Genomic DNA, 24,202 nt, shown 5'->3' on the forward strand with positions numbered 1-24,202 from the left:
TAAGAATCTGCTGAGAATATTTGGTGGCGGGGCGGGTGTCATCTAATCCTTTTAGAAATAACATGGATCTGTGTGAAGAGAACACGGAAGTTTTAAGAAATCAGAAATAACATGGATCTGTGTGAAGATGACGGAAGTTTTAAGAAATGTCAAAGGCTACCATACATTTGGAATAACAACAGGGACTGTATGCAGAACAAGAGGAGTGCCTTGCTTTGGAGAATTACCTAAATCCAACCAGAGGCAAGAGTGGCAGTTTTGGGGAAAGTGACATGGCAGAAAGAATAATCAGTTTGAAAACCTAAACTGATGTAGTTTTTAAGCACTGTGACATATGGCTTTTCATGTTTACTTGTAATGGAATAGTCTAACAGTATAATAACTTTACCTTTGGATTCTTGCCCTCTTTGGCCAATAATGCCCGAAGTCTTTCTTGTGAAGGGGGTGCAATGAAGATAATATATGGTTTCAAGTCTGAGTTCCGTAGAGTCTTCAAGGACTGTAAAGCACAGACAGATCTGAGAGTGTGATATTGAAACTCCAACTAAAAACCTTGATTTATCTATTTAAAAAAATAACTGTAATATATAGAACTATATGTAACTTTGTCATGTATTTTCCAAGTCTCCTATAGATGTGTCATCATACTTTCATAATTTAAAAAATCAGAGAAAAACACAGAAAGAAAAGATCCTACCATTCAATATAAGAATATATTGTGTACCAAGTGAAATGAAGACTTAACATGATAAAAGATCATACACAGATTATAATAACATTAAAATCCATTTTGAAGGAATTACAAATGAGCAGTCACCTTAACCATATGCCACAATCTAAATGCAAAAAGAATCAGAGAAAAACTTCACATACACATGCAAAAAAAAAAAAAATTCTGGAAAAATACATCCAAGAGAAAAAAAGCAGACTGTCTGAATTAAAAGATTACAGTTTTTCACCTTGCCTTTGCATGACTGTGTGTCCCTAAAGTGAAGCATTCCACAAAAATGGGAATTATACGGACATGTTCTTTTCTATCTAAAAACAGTAATTAAGGCAATATGCTTAACTACTCAAGTTCTTTGGCAATTCTGTTAGCCAAAATAAAGAATTCTTAAAGAATTTAGTAAAAATAAAAACATGAATGCTTTCCTTAAATCTGATGGTTATAATTGAATAGCAAAGACAAATAAGCTCTTTTGTTCACTAAAAAATAAAACCTAATTACTATTTCAGGAAAGCCATTTTGGAGTCAATTTTCTCTCATATACATCCCTTTAATAACCACTGCCTACATCTGCTGAGTTGACACACAAAGTAGATTCCACCACATTAAAGAAAGTTTTATGCTAAAGCTGTACAATCAAGAAAAAAAAACCAGAAACACGATCTTAAAAATACAAAATTTCTAAAATTATTTTTAAAGGAAATCTAAAAAGCAATTGTTAGTAATTTTTGAAGGTTTTGCTTTGTATGACAGATAATGGAAAGCAATGGCTGTTTCATTGGATACAACCAACCACTCATTACAGTACTAATACTTGAACAATGGCATTTAAAACCATAAAAATGACCTCTCACAATTCTAATTTTTCTCATATGGGAAAGGAAAATTCTTTTATAACTTTTAAAATACTAAAGTACTATCAGCACAACAGTCACTGTATTTTAAGTTTCCAAAAATATGTACATTTTATATATAGACAAGTATGTAATATATGTATTTTCCACTCTGAGGAAACTGAAAGTGATTTTAGCATCCTGAGTTCATGTAGAGAATCAGTGTGAAAAATCTGTATGAGAACTTAATTAGGTCCTGTAATTCTTGGACCAAAATATAAGTTCAACACTCTAAACCAAAAGAGTTCTACCTGTGTACGAAGACTTAAAAGACATATTTTGCCCGAGTTGATCACTTGGCGTACAGAATCTATACTGGTTCCATACAAATTTTTCTCAAATTCACCATGCTCAATGAACTTTCCAGCTGCTATGTCTGCCTCAAACGCCTGTCGTGAAACAAAGTGGTAATCTCTACCAGCTACTTCATGGTCTCGCCGATTCCGAGTTGTATCTAGGTAAACAAAATCAGGCAAACTTAGTAAGCACAGATCACAGCAAGGGTGAGGAGTAATTCTGCTAGTCAGAAAAAAATTTTATTTTGTAATACAAACTAAAAAATAACGCATTAAGGAAATGTTAGACCCCTGCGTGTTTGAACATTGATTGGTTTTATTTCTAGATTGAGAAATAAACAAAACTGCGGTGTTAGTATCTTAGTAACAGTTACATTTAATATGTTTTATACTCACACTCTAAATTACTTCATTTTGCATTTCATTTAAAACATTATCACTCAATTTTTCCATAAGATTAGGTTCTATACAATGTTTAAACAGAAATTCTATACTCAGAGATTAGGTCTAAAGTTCTATCTTCTGCATCAGTTAAAAAAACCAGGAGCTGATTCCATACTGAGCAGTGGATTATAAAAAGCCGAAATTGAAATTCATTTATAGAAAGTAATTAGTACCATACTCTCAGAAAAATGGTACTCAAGAATGACTATCTTTAGTAGCAAATTCCCAAAAGTTCTGGTAAAAACACGAAGTTCCTATTTCTTGGACATCACTGTTTTGAGGAAATGGGTGAAAACTTTCCCTACAGTTATGTTCTACAGAGGTAAGACGAAATGCACAGGAAAACGGGAATGCATCCAAACTTACGAGGAACTGCAGATGCAAAGCGGTCTTTCTCTTTGTTCATGAGCCTCTGACGCAATTCATTCTGGCCACAGTTTTGTGGACCAATCAAAATGATAGGTCTTTTCCTGTTTGCTGGCTGATGATAAAGTGACATTTCCTCATAAGTTAAGATCTCTTCATTGTCATAATCTTTGAAAAAAGGAAAAATTAAGCCCTTCAGACAGAATTACTGCTTTATAATAAAGATATATTTATATATAAACGTATATAAATATATAAAGGTATATTTATATATACTCATAATTCTTCCAAAAAATTGGAAAACAGCACAAGTTATCATGGTTAAAAACACAACTTTTGAGATCAAGAAAGTAATAACTGGGTAGCATTATATCATAAGTATTTTCTCATGTCATTATATCCTTGGCAGGATATTATAAAAATAAATCAAACAGTATATTACTCTTTCTAGAAATGATTACTGTTTCTCTTGTTTCACACTGTGTTTGAATGTTTAATACAATATAACTGGTTCATATAAAATATATGAAATATATAAAATAGCTAGTTTGCAGACAATATTTGGACAAAGTCAGGCACTAAGGTATAAACTAATGAGAATAACAGCTGTCATTTTTATAAAATGGGGGATACCAATACTTTGAGGGTTGGTTTAAGGAGCAGAAAATGTGGATGCTGAAAACAGTACCTGGCACAGATGAGCATTTACAAACAGTGCTGCGCCTAGTGTTAACAGAGAATGCTGGAATACTTTTGATTATATAACTTGAAAACATAGCATATCTATGATATCCAACTTCCTACATTTATGTTTACCTTATTCTGGAATACTAATACTAACCTGTGATCATGATTCAAGAAGAGGTATAAATTATAACCGGTACACTAACATTCCTAAAACTGTAATCCAGATGAAATCAGAGTTGTCATGTGGTAAGAACAAAGGCAGACAACTAGTGACCTGTCATCTTCTCACTCTCATTACTTCACCTGACTAGGTAAGAGCATTAGATGTGTAGTCAGACTGTCAGCTCTAAGTTCCAAGGGAGAGGGGACCATCTTAAGCTTGTCAGTGATTAACACAGAGCACAGAGTAGGAACGCAAACTTGTTTAAATTCCAACTCAACCATGTATTAGCTGTAAGAACTTAAACAGGTGACTTTCATATCTGAACTTGAACTTACTAATCTGTAATCTCAAGGAATTTATTTTGAGAACTAAATGGACGAAGGCTATTTCACCTTGAGTGGAATAGTTATTATAAATGATAATTATCATTAATAAAATATTAATTTTAATAACAAATTATGAGCAGAAATGTAAATGTGAAGCATTTCCTTCTCAAAACGTTTTTCCCTCTGAAAAATCGAAGTTCCTTCTTCTAACATGTACAATCAGACTGTGGAAATATTTTGATTCACAGACTTAGATTTACAAATTTTCTACAGTATAATAGCTTTCAGAGCTGAACCAGTTAGCTCCAGTGTGTTTCAAAGGATAAAGAAACAGATATTAATCATTTACTCAAGTATAGAGAAAAGAACTATAAATCCAATAAATATTCTTACTTACATAATCCACCAATTAGCATTAAGGATGTTTAATTTGGAAAAAAAATTTATTATAGTAGGTAGAATCTCAGGTTTAGTTTATATCAAAATTTTCAATAATCTGTAACATTTTCATTCTTGCCATCTCCTGTTTGACCACTTCCAATTTGCCTTGATTCATGGACCTAACATTCCAGGTTCCTATGCAATATTGCTCTTTACAGCACCGGACCTTGCTTCTATCACTGGTCACATCCACAACTGGGTATTGGTTTTGCTTTGGCAGGAGACGGCAAGACTGAACATAGACATTCTAGGAATCAGTGAATTAAAATGGACTGGAATGGGTGAATTTAACTCAGATGACCATTATATCTACTACTGTGGGCAGGAATCCCTTAGAAGAAATGGAGTAGCCATCATGGTCAACAAAAGAGTCCGAAATGCAGTACTTGGATGCAGTCTTAAAAACGACAGAATGATTTCTGTTCGTTTCCAAGGCAAATCATTCAATATTACAGTAATCCAGGCCTATGCCCCAACCAGTAACGCTGAAGAAGCCGAAGTTGAACGGTTCTATGAAGACCTACAAGACCTTTTAGAACTAACACCCAAAAAAGATGTCCTTTTCATTACAGGGGACTGGAATGCAAAAGTAGGAAGTCAAGAAACACCTGGAGTAACAGGCAAATTTGGCCTTGGAGCACAGAATGAAGCAGGGCAAAGGCTAATAGAGTTTTGTCAAGAGAACACACTGGTCATAGCAAACACCCTCTTCCAACAACACTAGAGAAGACTCTACACATGGACATCACCAGATGGTCAACACCGAAATCAGACTGATTATATTCTTTGCAGCCAAAGATGGAGAAGCTCTATACAGTTAGCAAAAACAAGACCGGGAGCTGACTGCGGCTCAGATCATGAACTCCTTATTGCCAAATTCAGACTTAAATTGAAGAAAGTAGGGAAAACCACTAGACCATTTAGATATGACCTAAATCAAATCCCTTATGATTATACAGTGGAAGTGAGGAATAGATTTAAGGGACTAGATCTGATAGATAGAGTGACTGATGAACTCTGGACGGAGGTTCGTGACATTGTAAAGGAGACAGGGACCAAGACGATCCCCATGGAAAAGAAATGCAAAAAAGAAAAATGGCTGTCTGAGGAGGCCTTACAAATAGCTGTGAAAAGAAGCTAAGCGAAAAGCAAAGGAGAAAAGGAAAGATATAAGCATCTGAATGCAGAGTTCCAAAGAATAGCAAGGAGAGATAAGAAAGACTTCCTCAGTGATCAATGCAAAGAAACAGAGGAAAACAACAGAATAGGAAAAACAAGAGATCTCTTCAAGAAAATTAGAGATTCCAAGGGAACATTTCATGCAAAGATGGGCTCGATAAAGGACAGAAATGGTATGGACCTAACAGAAGCAGAAGATATTAAGAAGAGGTGACAAGAATACACAGAAGAACTGTACAAAAAAGATCTTCATGACCAAGATAAGTCACGATAACGTGATCACTGACCTAGAGCCAGACATCTTGGAATGTGAAGTCAAGTGGGCCTTAGAAGGCATCACTACGAACAAAGCTAGTGGAGGTGATGGAATTCCAGTTGAGCTATTTCAAATCTTGAAAGATGATGCTGTGAAAGTGCTGCACTCAATACGCCAGCAAATTTGGAAAACTCAGCAGTGGCCACAGGACTGGAAAAGGTCAGTCTTCATTCCAATCCCAAAGAAAGGCAATGCCAAAGAATGCGCAAACTACCGCACAATTGCACTCATCTCACACGCTAGTAAAGTTATGCTCAAAATTCTCCAAGCCAGGCTTCAGCAATATGTGAACCGTGAACTCCCAGATGTTCAAGCAGGTTTTAGAAAAGGCAGAGGCACCAGAGATCAAACTGCCAACATCCGCTGGGTCATGGAGAAAGCAAGAGTTCCAGAAGAGCATCTATTTCTGCTTCATTGACTATGCCAAAGCCTTTGACTGTGAGGACCACAATAAACTGTGGAAAATTCTGAAAGAGATGGGAATACCAGACCTTCCTCTTGAGAAACGTGTATGCAGGTCAGGAAGCAACAGTCAGAACTGCACATGGAACAACAGACTGGTTCCAAATAGGAAAAGGAGTGCGTCAATGCTGTATACTGTCACCTTGCTTATTTAACTTCTATGCAGAGTACATCATGAGGAACACTGGGCTGGAAGAAGCACAGCTGGAATCAAGATTGCTGGGAGAAATATCAATAACCTCAGATATGCAGATGACACCACCCTTATGGCAGAAAGTGAAGAGGAACTCAAAAGCCTCTTGATGAAAGTGAAAGAAGAGAGTGAAAAGGTTGGCTTGAAGCTCAACATTCAGAAAACAAAGATCATGGCATCTGGTCCCATCACTTCATGGGAAATAGATGGAAAAACAGTGGAAACAGTGTCAGACTTTATTTTTCTAGGCTCCAATATCACTGCAGATGCTGACTGCAGCCATGAAATTAAAAGACGCTTACTCCTTGGAAGGAAAGTTATGACCAACCTAGATAGTATATTAAAAAGCAGAGACATTACTTTGCCAACCAAGGTCCGTCTAGTCAAGGCAATGGTTTTTCCCGTGGTCATGTATGGATGTGAGAGTTGGACTGTGAAGAAAGCTATCGCCGAAGAACTGATGCTTTTGAACTGTGGTGTTGGAGAAGACTCTTGAGAGTCCCTTGGACTGCAAGGAGATCCAACCAGTCCATTCTAAAGGAGATCGATCCTGGGTGTTCATTGGAAGGACTGATGCTAAAGCTGAAACTCCAATACTTTGGCCACCTCATGCGAAGAGTTGACTAACTGGAAAAGACTCTGATGCTGGGAAAGGTTGGGGGCGGGAGGAGAAGGGGACGACCGAGAATGAGATGGCTGGATGGCATCACCGACTCTATGGACATGAGTTTCAGTGAACTCCGGGAGTTGGTGATGGACAGGGAGGCCTGGTGTGCTGTGATTCATGGGAGTCGCAGAGAGTCGGACACGACTGAGCGACTGAACTGAAGTGAACTGAACTGATAACATTTTCATTAGTTTCATTTACGCTGCCAAAAATTTTTAGGTACTGAGAGAATAAAAATAAGCCTTATAAACTGTGTAGGAAGTTACAGAGTTCCTTTGCTTTATTATTTGGCTTGTTTCTAATGTGAATTAAAGAAGGGGTAGCAAATTCTAAAGCCCATAAAGACCAATCAAGAAGGTAATGAAAGCAATGTATCAGGTTGGGTTTATAAAAAATTGTATGTGGTGGAGACTGCTGAACTAGACAGGGGTCCACTAAAAAGGCAACAGCCATCATTCAGGTTCAGTAGGCTGCTGACACACAGGAATAGAAGTCCAGTGTTATCAGAACTTTTGATTTTAAAAGAAGCTAAAACATGAAAAACTTTTAACACTAACAATAAATTAAAACAAAACACTCTCCTTGTGTGCCTGACTCAGCCAGCAGACTTTATGGAATGGGTTGCCCAGGTGAGATGAGTTATGATAGGCAAAATGTTTATTTTTTTACCTAAAATACATTGTTAGAATTTGTTAGGAACAAGTATTAACTTTGCAAATGAAGAGTTTACATAGGAAAAAATTTTAAGAGAAAACTATCAATACAACACTATACAGCTACATCATACTTTTTCTCAGATTTCAAAATTCTGCATTACTCACAGGTTTCTAGAAGAAAATAATTTCTGCTAAATGACTTTATTAAATACACACATATGTTACAGTAAGAGGACAGGACCATAAATAAGATTCCCTAAAAATATCATTTAATTTCTTTCAAATGTTAGATACGGACCTCTTTTGGATATAAATATGGCTGTATCTGAGAGTGGAACTTACCATCATTTTTATTGGCATTATATAAAACCTTTTTCCTCTTCTTTTTATTCTTCTTTGCACACCATAGTTTTCCTGTTGACAGTCAGAAACATAAGTATAAATGTGGTATTTATTTCCCTGAATAAAGCTACGCATTTCAAATTTAAGAACTCAAATAGTTTTAAATTTAAATTTACAGACATGTATTACATTGTTCATAGAATAACTATTTTTCAGGGAAGTAGTTAATGTTTTCCATTAATCTCACATTATAGACAGAGATAATCTTTAATACTTAAATCCTGCCCTTTCTTAACAGTCCTAAAAGATAAGCAGCTTTGCTTCTCACATCCATCTTGCCATGAATACATCTTCCCTGACAGTTCTGATATGCAAATTTAAACCTGATTCCAGATGGAAACCCAAGAAACCTCTCATTAATGTCAAATATAAGAGTCCAACCTGATTTTTCTGGTTCCTTATCTTCTTCTATGGTTTGCTTCATGGCTTCTCTTTGCTGCTGAAAGCTTTTCCCTAATAAATAGAGAAGAAAAAGAGTGAAACAGTTAAGACAAAAGGATAGATGAAATTTTTTTTTTTAGTTAAGGGATGACACCAGAAGTAACTGTTCATTTATATTCCCTTCTGAATTCTCCTGCCACTACATCAGAGTATGTCAACTATGATTATAAGCTCCAAATGTTTAAGGTGTTAAGTTCCAACAGGGCTCTCACTCAATCCTAGGACATGTATTACTAGACTACATATTATGTATTTAAAAAGATAAATAATAAACAAAGGCTAGAAGTTTTAACAGTTCAGTATTTACAAAGCTTTCCATTTAGCATCTACTATGTGGGCTTCCCTGGTGGCTCAGAGGTTAAAGCGTCTGCCTCCAATGCAGGAGACCTGGGTTTGATCCCTGGGTCAGGAAGATCCCCTGGAGAAGGAAACGGTAACCCACTCCAGTATTCTTGCCTGGAGAATCCCATGGACGGAGAAGCCTGGTAGGCTACAGTCCACGGGGTCGCAAAGAGTCGGACACGACTGAGCAACAGAACAGAATGTGGAAAGTACTGTGCTGGATCTTAAAATGGTTCTGATCATTTGAATTATTGCAAATCAAACAAATTAAGGGTTATCCTTCCAAAATTACATAAAATTCATCCATTTTTGATTCAAAGACACCATTCAATATATTCTCTTAACATTTACTATGTTCAATTCCTCTCTTTCTTTGTATGTATGTATATGTTTTAAAGATTTTTCATTTCTACATTAAGCTACCCATGATAGAAATAAATGAAAAACCTATTATGTTTTTCCTCTTAGGATTATGATTTCAATACAGGAGGCTTTCAAGGTTTCTGATTTTCATCTTATTTTCAGAGATTTACCTGAGAATCAAGTATATTTTTTCTAAAGGATAAAAGTGATTTTAGTCAGAAAATTCTGAATTAGAGTTCTACTTTTATACTTAATTTTTATATCTAATTCTTTCCAATTCAGGCCAGAGATTCTTAAAAAAAATCAATAAGCAAATTCCATCTATGTTGGAATAATCTGTTGAACTTAGTGCATTTCATAAGACCACAAGCAAAAAAGGTTAATATTGAGTTTAGACACAAAAAGCATTGAGGAAAATCAGGTTATCTCCAGCAACTGTATAGACTGTGTTTCTAGATAAAACAAGTAACTATGGCTATAGAGAAATTTTTAAGAGCATTAAATTTTTTTAAAAGTATGTGACTATAACACATCTAGAAAAAAATAACAAAATAATTTTAATAATTTACATATTAAATATCTTACTATACTTCCCTTGGTTCTATTTCCCTCATTCTACCATACCCTCCTGAGAACTGCAGAAACAATTTGTAGGAAAAATTACATCTACATATCTCATTCCATTAAGTATCATCTTCACAGTTTAGAAGAAATATGTTTCTATAATAATCTTAATGTCCAACATGAGCTAGTTTTACTTTCAGTTCAGTCACTCAGTCGTGTCCGATTCTCTGCGACCCCATGAATCACAGCACGCCAGGCCTCCCTGTCCATCACCAACTCCCGGAGTTCACTCAAACTCATGTCCATCGAGTCGGTGATGCCATCCAGCCATCTCATTCTCTGTCGTCCCCTTCTCCCGCCCCAAATCCTTCCTAGTATCAGAGTCTTTTCCAGTGAGTCAACTCTTCGCATGAGGTGGCCAAAGTATTGGAGTTTCAGCTTTAGCATCAGTCCTTCCAATGAACACCCAGGATTGATCTCCTCTAGAATGGACTGGTTGGATCAATTTGCAGTCCAAGGGACTCTCAAGTCTTCTCCAACACCACAGTTCAAAAGCAATTCTTCGGCAATCAGTTTTCTTCACAATCCAACTCTCACATCCATACCTGACCACTGGAAAAACCATAGCCTTGACTAGATGGACCTTTGTTGGCAAAGTAATGTCTCTGCTTTTTAATATGCTACCTAAGTTGGTCAGAACTTTCCTTCCAAGGAGTAAGTGTCTTTTAATTTCATAGCTACAATCAGCATCCGCAGTGATTTTGGAGCCCCCAAAAATAAAGTCTGATACTGTTTCCCCATCTATTTCCCATGAAGTGATGGGACCAGATGCCATGATCTTAGTTTTCTGAATGTTGAGTTTTAAGCCAACTTTTTCACTCTCCTCTTTCACTTTCATCAAGAGGCTTTTGAGTTCCTCTTCACTTTCTGCCATAAGGGTGGTGTCATCTGCATATCTGAGGTTATTGATATTTCTCCTGGCAATCCTGATTCCAGCTTGTGCTTCTTCCAGCCCAGCGTTCCTCATGATGTACTCTGCATATAAGTTTTATTTTAGTATAGTCTAAATTAGAGAGTTTTTTTCAATCAAAAGATAAATGCAAAAAAAAAAAAAGATAAATGCATCATATTTCTACCCTAAGATATCTTAGAAGAGATAAATTTAGTGGCCTCATTCTCTTGATTCTGAATAAAGTCACACATCTTTAACAAATTCCTATCTAGATATCAAGTATGAGGCCCCAGTTCATGATAATCTGCTACAGTATAAGTTTTGTTGCCTTGATGTTTTTGTTCTTCAGTACTGTTTTTGCTGCCTTGAAAACAGGGTTAATTTCAATGCACCTACAGTGAACAGTAGGACAAATGGGAGTGGTTGATGAGATTATATGATAATCCCATTCTAAAGCCCAACAAACTGGTCAGACTTACATCCAAGATACTGATATTACAGATACAACATAAAAACCTAACAAAATGAAAAAGTAACTACATCATTTTTTAAAAGGCATAAAAAGTGAGTTTTTCCCTTTGAAGATTTGTATTTTAAATGTGTTTTTAAACTTTGTACTTTCTACCATACTGTCTTTTACCTGGAACGAGCCCAGCTAGAGGCTGATTATCTTCATCTCCTTCCCTGTAGGCTTGCCACCAATTTGGATCTTCTTGACTGATTACATGCAGTATATCCCCTTTTTGAAAAGACAGACCTAACTCTCGACATGGAACATAAGGGTCATCTGAGGGGTCGTAGTCAAAATGAGCCTTTACGTGGATCTATACAATAAAAAGGGTAAAAGTAAGGACAATAATGAAATGGCAACACAATGTTTACCATAGATGTGATTTTTCATCAGCACAAAGATATTACAAGTTGAAAAAAAATCAAGGTTAGTTTAGTAATTGTATTTGAGGGCAGAATTTTTTTCAGACTCATCTGTTTTCTTCAATTAAGACAGTCCTGTTGATTGCAAACATGTACAAGAGTATGCAAAACACTGCCCTGTTACTGCTAACAAGCTGAGATGCCAATAGGCCATAAAATTTGACAGAAGCAGAAGGAATGTAATAGAGAGTTCCTCCCTCTCCCTTCCTGACTCGTGAAAACGACTCGTGAAAACAATGACTGCAGTAAGCTATATAATTTCTAAACCACTATTACCAGAAAAGGTAAACTGTAAACCTCTCCACACCTGTCATCTAAGCAGGTGACTGTGTTTCTGGTGCTATCATCTCTTCTTGACCACACTGTCACTGCGACTGTGCCTTGATTGTTCAGTCTGTTCTAAAGGACTACATCTAGGTTCATATATAATCAACCCCAAACTGCTAAAATTATCTAAGTCAAGTTTATAACCAATTCCTATCACATTCTATATGTAAGCACTGAAATACTGTCAGTGCTACAAGCTAAAATTTTTGCTAACTGTGCTTTGCATATCTAAAACCTGCTATGCTCTCAGCACTAAAAATAGGTAAGAATTCACATGAACCTTATTAAAACTTCAATTATTTCCTACAGTATTTTCTCCAATATACTTCTGTAAGTTATAACAAAGTATTCTTACTTCTTAAAAGGTAAAAGGAATCAATATTCCCCTTAATTCCTCTATCTGTAATTTTTATCCAACCTGGTCAAGCGGCATGTGGCACTTCCAAAATCTGCAGATTATATGAAATCTGATAAAACTGAATTTTAGAGTTATACAGGGTAGTAGTAAGTCAAAACACAGCTGAGAGACTGGGTAAAAAGATTATACATACAATTTTATAATCTTGGCATGAGAAGCATATAATATATAGGATGATAGAATCTCTGCTTGTACTATTCCTATTAATCAATAATGCTTCCACATCTGTTTAAATTGTTGCTTTTTAGCTAAACAATCTTGCAAATCTAAATATGAAACTATAGGCATCATTTATTGTGGTGGAGAGTTCATTTTATTATCAGGCTTTTCAGAGATCTATGAAATCAGAATTCTTGTCAGCCTGATGAATGATTTTTTATCAAATCACTTTCTGAAATCAATACCCAGCATGCTGTTTTCAAAGTGTTTTGCTCAGAACACTTACTAGGATGTTTATTAAAATACTGACTTCTTATACCACATCTCAAACTTTCAGATTCTGTATTTTAATTAAGTTCCTTGAATAACTGCTACATACATGCCATTTAAGATGTACCCTAAAATCTTAGGGAATTATTATCCTTAAGGGAAATTAAATAGACCAGTGAAGATGCTATATCTAAGTCTATGACCTTTGCCAGAGGCAGACAAAATCACCCAGAGATGTTTTTCTCTCTACTCTTGCTTAGGTCTCATCCCTTGACTGTTCAGATTTAGTTGGTTTGGAATGAGGCCCCTCGTTGTGTTGACTGGAAGAGAAGAGAGGGCATACTCTGTTTATGTGACAAGTTTATTTAGTGCTGTTTAAAATGTACTCTAAAACTGAGAGCAAAGTTTATTTCACATCAGAGAAATTAATCAACAGACTGAGTTAAAGTCTTGAGTACTGCCTTAACACATACTATGTGACTTTTTTGTGACTTCTATCTGTAGGCCTGTATTTGTTTTATTGTGTTTCACTTTATTGCGTTTTGCAGATATATATACATAAACTGAACATCTGTGGCAACCTTGTGTTGTCAGATGAAGGTTAGCATTTTTAAGCAATAAAGTATTTTCAAATGAGTGTATATATGTTGTTTGTTTAGACACAATGTAATTGTACTCTTCGCAAACTACAGAACAATGTAATTATAACTTTTACATGCAATGGGAAACCAAAACTTTTGTATGACTCATTTTATTTCAGTGATCTGGAACTGAACCTGCAATATCCCTTAAGTATGCCTACAGGCATTCCACTGCAATTCTTATCAGTTCTAGAAGTTATGTCCAGCAATCTTACCTCTTCAGTTCAGGGTAGTGGATACTTTTTTCCCTTTCCCATACAAAGGAAAATAGACTCCTTTTTAAATGAAGGAGAGACTCTTGACCCCTACAGGAAAGCTCCAGGGCTTCACCATGCAGTAGCATCAGTACAGTATATCTGACCAAAACAATGTTTGGTTTCTAATTCAAACAAAATCATTTGTTTAAATTTTAAATTACAGGGTTTAGACACAATTATCTTCTAGCCCAACATTTTTCTCTTTGCCTTGCTGGTGGCTCAGTGGTTAAGAACTCACCTGCCAATGTAGGTTTGATCCCTGGTCTGGGAAGACCCCACATACCTTGGAGCAACTAAGCCCAAGCACCACAACTATTGAGCCTGTGCTCTAGAGCCCCAGAGCCCCCAACTACTGAAGCCTGCTTATACTAAAGCCCGTGCTCCATAACAAGAGAAGCCACCACAATGAGAAGCCTGTACACCGCAACTAGAGAAAAGCGAACGCAGCAACAAACACCCAACAAAGTCAAAAATAAATAAATACTTAGGGCAGCATCAAGAAGAGCCTTTGAAATGTCAAGCAACAGTTTTTAAATTCCTCCTCTTCATTCTAAGATTTCTCCTCTCTGACGCCCATTCAAGAAGGAATAGTTTTTAAAATAATTTTATTATTTATGGCTGCACTGGGCCTTTCTCCAGTTGCAGCAAATGGGGGTTACTGCAGCTTGAGGGCGTCTCATTGTGGTGGCTTCTCTTCTTCTGGAGGACGGGCTCTAGGTCTTGTGGGCTCAGCTGCCTTGCAGCTGTGGGATCTTCTCTGACCAGAGATCAAACCTGCATTGCAAGGTGGATTCCTAACCACTGGACATACCACCAGGGAATCCCAAGAAGGAGTATCTTTACTTGTTCTTTTCCATAATTAACAGGAGAAATTTGGGGTATCTGTGGGTATCCAACTGATGTTTAGTAGTAGGCAGAAAAAATATGAACCTTAGGGCAACAGCAAACTTAATAAAGCAACTGTTTGAACCTGAAAAGAGATGTCCATGTGTTCACTGCCCATACTGTTCACTGAAATTATTAATATTTTTTCATTTTCTGATAAATATATATTTATAAACATTTTACTGCATTATAAAACTTAAGATCTTCTTCCAAATGAGAAAAAAATTAAGGTGAAAATTATATAATACATTTTATACTTCTAAGAGAAAAGTATATTGGATGGTGGTGGTTCTCAATCTTTTCTTCAACCTAATTATCTTCACAGGCTGTGAACAATCCTTAACCTATCAGTTTTTAAAATATTAGAATTTTTTGCAAACACATGAAGTATATATAAACAGACTGCTCCCTTGATCTGATCTCCCCACAATAAATACAACTACAGCCCAGATCTCTCTGTAGAATTCCAGAATGAAGGCTCAGTAGTAAACAATCCGTCTGCTAATGCAAGAGACGCCGGTTCAATCCCTGGGTCAGGATGATCCCATGGAGAAGGAAGTAGCAACCCATTCTAGTATTCTTGCCTGACAAATTCCATGGACAGAAGAGCCTGGCACGCTACAGTCTACGGGGTCACAAATCAGACATGACTTAGCAACCCAACAACGTATTTAATTCTATGGATTTGATATCTACACCTGAATGCCTCTCAGGTATCTCCTCTTGATTTTTCTCCCCAAACCAGTTTTTCCTCCACATCACCCTTCAGTAAGCAACACCATTATTCATCCAGTTGTTGAAGCATATTTGCTTCTTCCCTATCCACTACTCTTCACATTCATTCAAAGGTCCTGTCATTGCTACTTCCAGAACACAGCCTGAGTAAGTTTCTCTACTGCCACTGCTATCATAGAAATTCAAGCAATCATCATACTTTATATTGGCTTCAGCAATACTTTCCTAAATCTCCTTGCTTCCATTATTGGCTCTATTAATCCAATTTCTACTCAGCAGCCAGAGTAGTTTTGTTTCTAAACACAAATCAGATGTTACTGTATTTGAAATCCAAACTCCCTGCCATGGCCAAGACCTACTTGACCTGGCCTTACCTACCTCTCAAGCCTCATCTCTTAGAATTCTCTCCCCACCTTTCTACTCCCTCACTTGGTTCCACTCCCACGGGTTTTCCAAACACAAAGTTTTTTGGAAATTATACCTGAAAGTTCTTCTGGCAGTTAATAGGCTCGGCTTCATCTCATCCTACCATGTCTCAGCTTCATGTCACCTTCTCCTGGAGGCCTTTCCTGTCAACCTTATATAATCAATCCCACACCTCTTTTTTTCTCAGTGTTTATATTCACTGATTTCCATCTCAACATTTACCCCAAACTATAACATGTTCACCACTATAAAGTGAGCATTTATTTTCACAGTGCCTAGTACACAAATGGGATCAAGTAGATATTCATTGTAAGGAAAAAAATTATTTGGGACTTCTAATATTTCAATTATTAATACCACTGGGCTAGTGGCTAATTCTATGCTTTGTATCCCTGAACTATGATTTTAGTATTCTACTAAATCTTAAAATTCCCCTAAAACTACATCTCTAGCCTCCCAGCCCAGACCCCCAAAATCAAGAGACTTCAGTCACGCTCCCAGTCTTTAGAGAGTTATTAAGTCTCCTATAGGGAGAAGAGGGGATTTTCCTGGTAGTCTGGTGGTTAAGACTTTGCCTTCCAATACAGTAGGTGCAGGTTCAATCCCTGGTCAACGAGCTAAGATCCCACAAAGAAAGGCAATTCCAAACAATGTTCAAACTACTGCACAATTGCACTCATCTCACACACTAGCAAAGTAATGCTCAAAATTCTTCAAGCTAGGCTTCAATAGTATGTGAACCGTGAGCTTTCAGATGTTCAAGCTGGATTTAGAAAAGGCAGAGGAACCAGAGATCAAATTGCCAACATCTACTGAATCACAGAAAAAGCAAGAGAATTCCAGAAGAACATCTACTTCTGCTTCACTGACTATGCCAAAGTCTTTGACTGTGCGGATTACAACAAACTGCAAAATTCTTAGAGAGATGGGAATACCAGACCACTTTACCTGCCTCCTGAGAAACCATATGCAGGTCAAGAAGCAACAGTTACAACTGGACAGTCAAGACAGTGTGGTTGTCATGGGTCAAGCTGGGAGGAAGTGATGAATAAGCAGAACATAGAGGATTTTTAGGGCAATGAAACTATTCTGCAGGTTATGATGGTAGATATATGTAATTATACATTTGTGAAAACTCATAGAATGTACAACACCAAAAGTGAATCCTAAAGTAAACTATCAATTTGGTAACAATGAAACCATCAATTCTCTAATGTAACAGATACACCATTCTGATGTGGGATGTTGACAGCAAGGGAGGCTATGCATGTGTGGGGGCAGGAATTATGTGGGAACTCTATACTTTCTGCTCAATTTTGCTGTGAACCTAAAACTACTCTCAAAAAATAAAGTTTATTCATTAAGAAAAATGTAAACAGTAGCCATCATAAAATAAGAAGCATTAAAAAAAAATCACTTACTACTGTTTCCTTGGCAGGAGGTGGCTTGATCTGTTGACTGGGAATCAGAACAAATGTCAAAGTACCATGCATATCAGACTGCAACAGAAAAAGCACATTATTTTAAAAAGCTATATTTATGAAAATCATTCCATGATCTTATGATCAACAGTTCCTAAGCTGGACTATACTGGAACCTCAAGCAAACTTAAAAAAGAAACTGATAAAGATGAATCCCATTTTATCAGGAAGCACAAATTACCCCTTTTGTGGACTCCATTATACTACAGCTACCCAGGCATGCAAAAATTTTGGTCCTCTGGTCCACTGGGGAAAGCCACTTGGCCCTTACGTCTTGGGTTTTTTTCCATTCAGTTTAAGTTTAGGACTATTCCACAGTGAAGGGCTGGAAGATATTGCAGCACTTCTGGCTTATCTACTCTGACATACACTGATTTTAGTACAGTAGAATTTGAAATGGTAATCATCATTAGGATTAGAAAAGTGATGCAAATATACAAATATTCTTACTTCCTAGATGCTTTGTCTCTGTCATTCATTCTATATTTTAACTGTACATAGTCTTACTGCTAGATTCTCTATTATTTTCCAGTACAGTTGGCCCTCCATATTCATGGGTTCCATATCTGTTTATTCAACCAACTTCAGATGAAAAGAACAATTATAGAAAATTCTAAAAAGCAAAACTTGTTTTTGCCATCTGCAGACAACTACTTACATAGCATTTATAGTGTATTAGGTATTATAAGTAATCCAGAGATTATTTAAAATATACTAGAGGATGTGTGTAGGTTACATTCAAATACTACGCCATTTTATGTAAGGGACGTAAGCATCCATGGATTTTGGTACCCATGGGGGGCCCTGGAACCAATCCCCCTTGGATATCAAGGGACAACTGTAAACCACTGCCTGCCTTGTTCAGATACCTCCAGCCTAGATAGTAATCACACTTATGGTCATGACATAGTAGGAAATGGTACTGAAACAGTACTCACTCTAGAGATAGTAGCCAATAAAATAAGATCTAAGAACAATAACCAATGACACTTTGTGCTACCAAAGCAATGAATGGGCCTGGGTAAAATAAGAATGTTAGGATGTTTTCTAAATCTGACAACAGATGTCCACAGATAGGATGAATTCTAACGTAACAACTGATATTAAGTAAATAAGACTATAAATGTGGTTGATGAGTATATATGAGGTGATCATAAACTGCCCTCAAAAGTTGACTCTAAATTGCTTCCTGATTATACCAGCAGTCTAACAGAACTTTCTGAGATGACAGAATTCTGATCAGTGTACTGGAATTGCAGGATGCCATGCTCCTTAATCTACACCATAATATGATAACCATTAGTAACACACTGCTCTTGAACATCTGAAATGCGGTTACTGAGGGCTTTGCAGGTAGCGTTAGTGTGTTTAAGAACCCACCTGCCAATGCAGGTAGATATAAGAGATGTGGGTTAGATCCCTGGAGGAGGGCACAGCAACCCACTCCAGTATTTTTGCCTGGAGAATCCCATGGACAGAGGAGCCTGGCAGGCTATGGCCCATAGGGTTGCAAAGAGTTGGACATGACTGAAGCAACTTAGCATGCACACATGAATGAGGAACTAAATTTTAAATTTTACTTAATTTAAATAGAAATAACTAGCACATGTAGCTAATGGCTATTACAGTGAACAGTGTAGAGCTATACCACTGTTATTATCTAATACCGTTAAACAACAATCAATTGTAGATAATAAAGAAAATGAACAAAAGAATCATGAGGGTATGAACTTCGTTTTGTTACTGTTTCCCTAGCAGCTAGCACATAGGAGGCACTTAATACATATATTTTGAATGATTTAATGAGTTATTATTAGTGATTTCAGAAGCAAATAAAATGTACCTAACAGTATAAATAAAATTAGTAGTGTCCCCCCAAGAATAAAATGCTACTAGTAAATATTATGGAAATAATTATATGTGAAAATTATGCTAGAATTTATATAGATATCTTAAGTTATTTTTTAAATGCTTTTAAAATATTTTATTCTGAAGTCTACTGAAGGAAACAATTTTTGAGACTGTATCAATTCTTCTTCTACCCGTGTCAACTTACCAACAAGTCGAAAACCTCATTGACATCTTTCCCCCGAATTTCAATGCCATTAATTTCCAGAACTTCATCTCCTTCATGTAACAGACCACTTTTTTCTGCAGCACCCCCTTTAACTATCCGACTAATGATGACAGAATCCATTTCATTACGAACTGTAGCACCCTAAAAAAAAAATTCAAGTCAATTTTTAAAAAAAATGCATTTTTATTTCCTCATTTTTAAATTCTTACTTTTCTAGTTAACAATATTAGCCTTCATTTATCTGGAGAAAAAACTTTATTTACATACAGTAACCATGGCAGTAAGTCTGAAAGCTGATAATTTCCTCTACATTTTCTGCTTCAGAAGCATTCTATTTGTTAACATTCTAAAGTCAGACTTTTGAAGCGTACAACAGCATAAAAATGTACTTGCTCAAAAATAAAATGAAAGCCTATAATCAAATTTGTTCTTTAAATGGTAGATGCTATTCAAATGGTTATACTATATTTAGGTACAATTAGTGAACATGACTTGTAACTGAAAATCTTTTTAAATTCAAAATATCATGAAGAGATGAATACTAATCTGGTTAATAATCAAAATATTAAATACTATAGCTGTATCCAATTCACATTAAAATGTATTAAATATTTATGATACAAATCAGAAGCACAACTGAAATATATAGTCAAAAAATGGAAATCTGAATAAAGCTTAAAAGTAGACAGTTTGTAATACTTTTCTCCTGAATCTTTATTTTAAAAATTTGTCATATCCCAATTTCTTTTTTTTTTTTGGTGGGGAATAAAACCTCATTACATAAACTGCCCTTTAATAAATACAGTCCCTATTTCATGTACCATATCATGCAAGAAAATTTAAGACCTTAGGATTCAAGAATATTTCTCTGAAAATAAAAAGGAACAAAATTAAGGTAATAATAGCAGACTAAGAGGAAAAACATTTGCATATAAGAACTATAAAATATTAACACTAAGCAATGCATACTTCTAAATATATGTGAAGTATGCTAGTAATTACATTGAATGAAATGATCACAATTTCTAACTTGTTTTTTAAAAAAGCTGGAAGAATAATGAAGCAGATTACCTGTCCCTTCTTTGTTCAATTACTTCACAACCTATTTTTTCATCAAATTATGGGTAAGAAAAGATGAATAAATTCTTCTCAGCCTAATAAGGAGTATGAGCAAGAACATAAAAGAATTCCAAAAAATTAGCCTCAAAAGAGAGAAACTACCAGAAATGTAAAGGGTCTTCAATTATACAGGAGATTTCTGTGTGGAAAGGATCTCATATCAAAGACGTGGAACACTTACCAATGGAATATCTCGAGCCTTTTCTATACGAACTATTTTTACAGTTTCTCCTCCATATTGGCCAACGCTTTCATAAACTCTCTCATCTGTAATAGGCTCTAGCTGCATTTCCTGCTCAGCGACCTTATCATGGGCCAGTAAAAGTGCCTGTTTCAAAGAAACCCAAAGCATTTAAAGTAAAACATGACTTATTTCTGTAGAGAGATTTTAACCTAATCATGTACAAAGTATCCTGCTCATTAAACATTTAAAAGTGCTATAATTAATTATATATTCAGATCTGTTTCCAAACTTTCCAACTGAAGTACAGATGCAGCTCTGTATCATTTTTAGCTAACTGTGTTAGTTACACTAGGGAATACTCTGGGATGAGTTATGAAAGTCTAAAATGCTTATTTAACTTCATAAAAACAGAATCACTTTAAGGGTCCAACATTATAGTTAAAGTTTACAGAAAAACATAACCAAAAAGGAGAAGTTTGTAAATAAGAAGTTGTTTCAAAAATATTGTGGTTAATTTTAAGTAGAAAAGTATATAATCCAACAATAATTACTCTGTGATATAAACAATCAAAGCTATGGTTTTTTAGTCAAAGCTACAGTTTTTCCAGTAGTCATGTATGGATGTGAGAGCTGGACAGTAAAAAAGGCTGAGCACCAAAGAACTGATGCCTTCAAACTGTGGTGCTAGAGAAGACTCTTGAGAGTCCCCTGGACAGCAACAAGATGAAACCAGTCAACCCTAAAGGAAATCAGTCCTGAATATTCACTGGAATGACTGAAGCTGAAGCTCCAATATTTGGCCACTTGATGCAAACAGGCGTAGCCTGGAAAAGACCCTGTTGCTGGGAAAGACAGAAGGCAGGAGGAGAAGGGGACGACAGAGGCTGAGATGGTTGGATGGCATCACTGACTCAATGGACATGAGTTTGAGAAAACTCTGGGAGATAGTGAAGGACACGGAAGCCTGGTGTGCTGCAGTCCATGGGGTTGCAAAGAGTTGGACACAATTGAGTGACTGAACAACAACAATCAAAATAGACTACATAATATTTGAGCTCTTTGTTAGTCCAAGAGACTGATTCAAAGTGATACTGAATGCTGGAAAAACCACATTTATAATGCACTGTCCATTTTCTACCTGAATATGTGGAGCATTCAGCAGAGCAGTTAATTCTTGTCCTTCCTTCTGGTGAACTGGCTTCAAAACCGTTTGTACCTAAGAAACAAAGATTATTCCTAGGTTACAGAAATAATGACATTTGTACAGATTTTTTTAAAGGGTAGGATTTAAAACTGTAAAAACTATTTGTAAGACAGAAAAGCACTAAAGAGAATTATCATTTTTAAAATGTTTTCTCCCAGAATTTTCAATCTTATAATTGACAATAGCATTTTTATTTATGACTATGAATGAGGCATTTCCTTCTTGAAAATTTCTGCAAATACATTATAAAATAGACTAATAATGACTATATAAGAGAAAAGCTATTCTAACAGTTATGCTGCTATTTTACACCCGGGGCGGATTCATGTCAATGTATGGCGAAACCAACCAATATAATATTGTAAAATAACTAACCTCCAATAAATATAAAAATTAAAAATACATATTTTTAATCATATGTTTATGTAACTACATTTTAAATCAAAGAGGACATTTTAGAGTTAAGATTAATAAGATAAACTTATATGAGAGTGATAGAATAACCACTATACTATAATGAATTATATGAAAATTTTTCCTCAAGTCAAGTAATTCTTCCACTCTGAGTATAAACTCCATTGATTATGAATTTTTTTTAGCCTGTTTCCTTACTCATGGTTCTTAAAAGATTGAGATAACCCATATAAACTGCTTAGCACATTACCTAGCACCCAGTAAATTGTTTTTTAATATATTTCTAGATGTGAGTTACTCATATTTTAAGATTTCTACATTAATATTCATAAAATGAATTGACCTCTACTTGGTGAGTACAGTCACATATACTGGTTTACTATTTGTTTTTAGTATTTAGATTATATTATCCAAGTACAATGAGATGGGAAATAGTCAATAGTTATGTGTGAAAACAGTTTATTTAACATAAGGATTCTATGTTCCCTAATGTTTTGAAGGAGTATGTAAAATTATCTGGGTCTGGCAGTTTTTTGAGGAGTAGATTTCTAACTTTCAATTTTACCTACTGTGACTACTTTTTTCAGCTATCTGTAAGTCACTTTTGGCAATTTTTATTTCTTATAAAAACCGCCCAGGTGATAGCACTTTCATACGTAATAATATAAACTTACAATTTTGTGATAATGTATGCTTTTATCTTTGATAACATTATTAGTGCTTTTTTCTTCATCTAACTTGGCCACCTCATGAGACGAGTTGACTCACTGGAAAAGACTCTGATGCTGGCAAAGGTTGGGGGCGGGAGGAGAAGGGGACGACAGAGAATGAGATGGCTGGATGGCATCACCGACTCTGTGGACATGAGTTTAAGTGAACTCCGGGAGTTGGTGATGGACAGGGAGGCCTGGCGTGCTGTGATTCATGGGATCGCAGAGAGTTGGATACGACTGAGCGACTGAACTGAACTGAGCCGAGCTTGTCAATGGTTTCTCTATTTTCTCGTTCTCTAAAAGAAACTTTTAATGTTAAATTTATGTAAGTAATTTAACTCCTTTTTCTGTTTTCATTTACTTCCCTTTCTAATTTCTAATCACGTGAACTGTATGTTCAGTTGAATTATTTTCAATCTTTTCTTCTACCATAAATATTTAAAATTTGCTCTGTGGGCTATTTTCCCTCAAATATTATATATGTTCTCATTATCAATCTCTCTGATTTCCCTCCTTTTTCCATGTCCTTACTCCAGTACCAAAAAGAGCACTTTGTAACAATACAGATTAACAAAACCAAAATTATCACCATTGATGAAAACATATAGAAATAAATTAATATATAAATTTTTAATAAAAGTTAGCTCATGATTAAAATAGGAATCCAGGAATTCTCTAACAATTCTTATGATTATTTTAAATAATTTTTAAAGTAATTCCCCTATCGAAACTAAGAGATAGTAATTTTGAGATTAATCAATTTGACCACAAGTAGATCACAGCAATGACAGCATCAGAACTAGCCTGTTCTCTAGTTTTGGCACCTAGAAAAGGATGTTTCTAAATATATACTGAGTTATATATGTATTCAATACAAGTAACAAATCTTAGAAGTTATGGATTTATAATACCTGATTATCTAACATAATTTAATCTCATCAGTACTGATTTATCTCAGTTTATAATGCATATTGCTTAAAATAAAACCATACTAAAAGTATTAAAAAAATTTCCCCTTCAGCAATTTAGACAAATATTCCTCTTACTATACAAATATACAGCCGTATAAATAAAACCAA

The 24,202-nt window shown here is 35.6% G+C and overlaps 1 protein-coding gene across 2 annotated transcripts in view; it reads right to left on the reverse strand.

Annotated features, from left to right (window-relative positions):
• Window positions 1–24,202, reverse strand: part of PALS1 (protein associated with LIN7 1, MAGUK p55 family member) — a 78,270-nt gene that overhangs the window by 5,218 nt on the left and 48,850 nt on the right. For both annotated transcript variants that reach the window (XM_055436139.2, XM_055436135.2), the window contains exons 5-14: window positions 21,931–22,008; window positions 20,790–20,936; window positions 19,469–19,630; window positions 17,353–17,430; window positions 11,521–11,704; window positions 8,600–8,671; window positions 8,159–8,230; window positions 2,727–2,894; window positions 1,872–2,074; window positions 389–499 (exon numbers count right to left, since the gene is read on the reverse strand). In XM_055436139.2, coding sequence (XP_055292114.1) covers window positions 389–499; window positions 1,872–2,074; window positions 2,727–2,894; window positions 8,159–8,230; window positions 8,600–8,671; window positions 11,521–11,704; window positions 17,353–17,430; window positions 19,469–19,630; window positions 20,790–20,936; window positions 21,931–22,008 — 1,275 coding nt within the window. The remainder of the gene's footprint in view (window positions 1–388; window positions 500–1,871; window positions 2,075–2,726; window positions 2,895–8,158; window positions 8,231–8,599; window positions 8,672–11,520; window positions 11,705–17,352; window positions 17,431–19,468; window positions 19,631–20,789; window positions 20,937–21,930; window positions 22,009–24,202) is intronic.

Source organism: Moschus berezovskii, chromosome 9, assembly GCF_049115385.1.
Source record: "Moschus berezovskii isolate FMDL1 chromosome 9, NW_MosBer_1.0, whole genome shotgun sequence".
Taxonomy (NCBI): Eukaryota; Metazoa; Chordata; class Mammalia; order Artiodactyla; family Moschidae; genus Moschus; species Moschus berezovskii.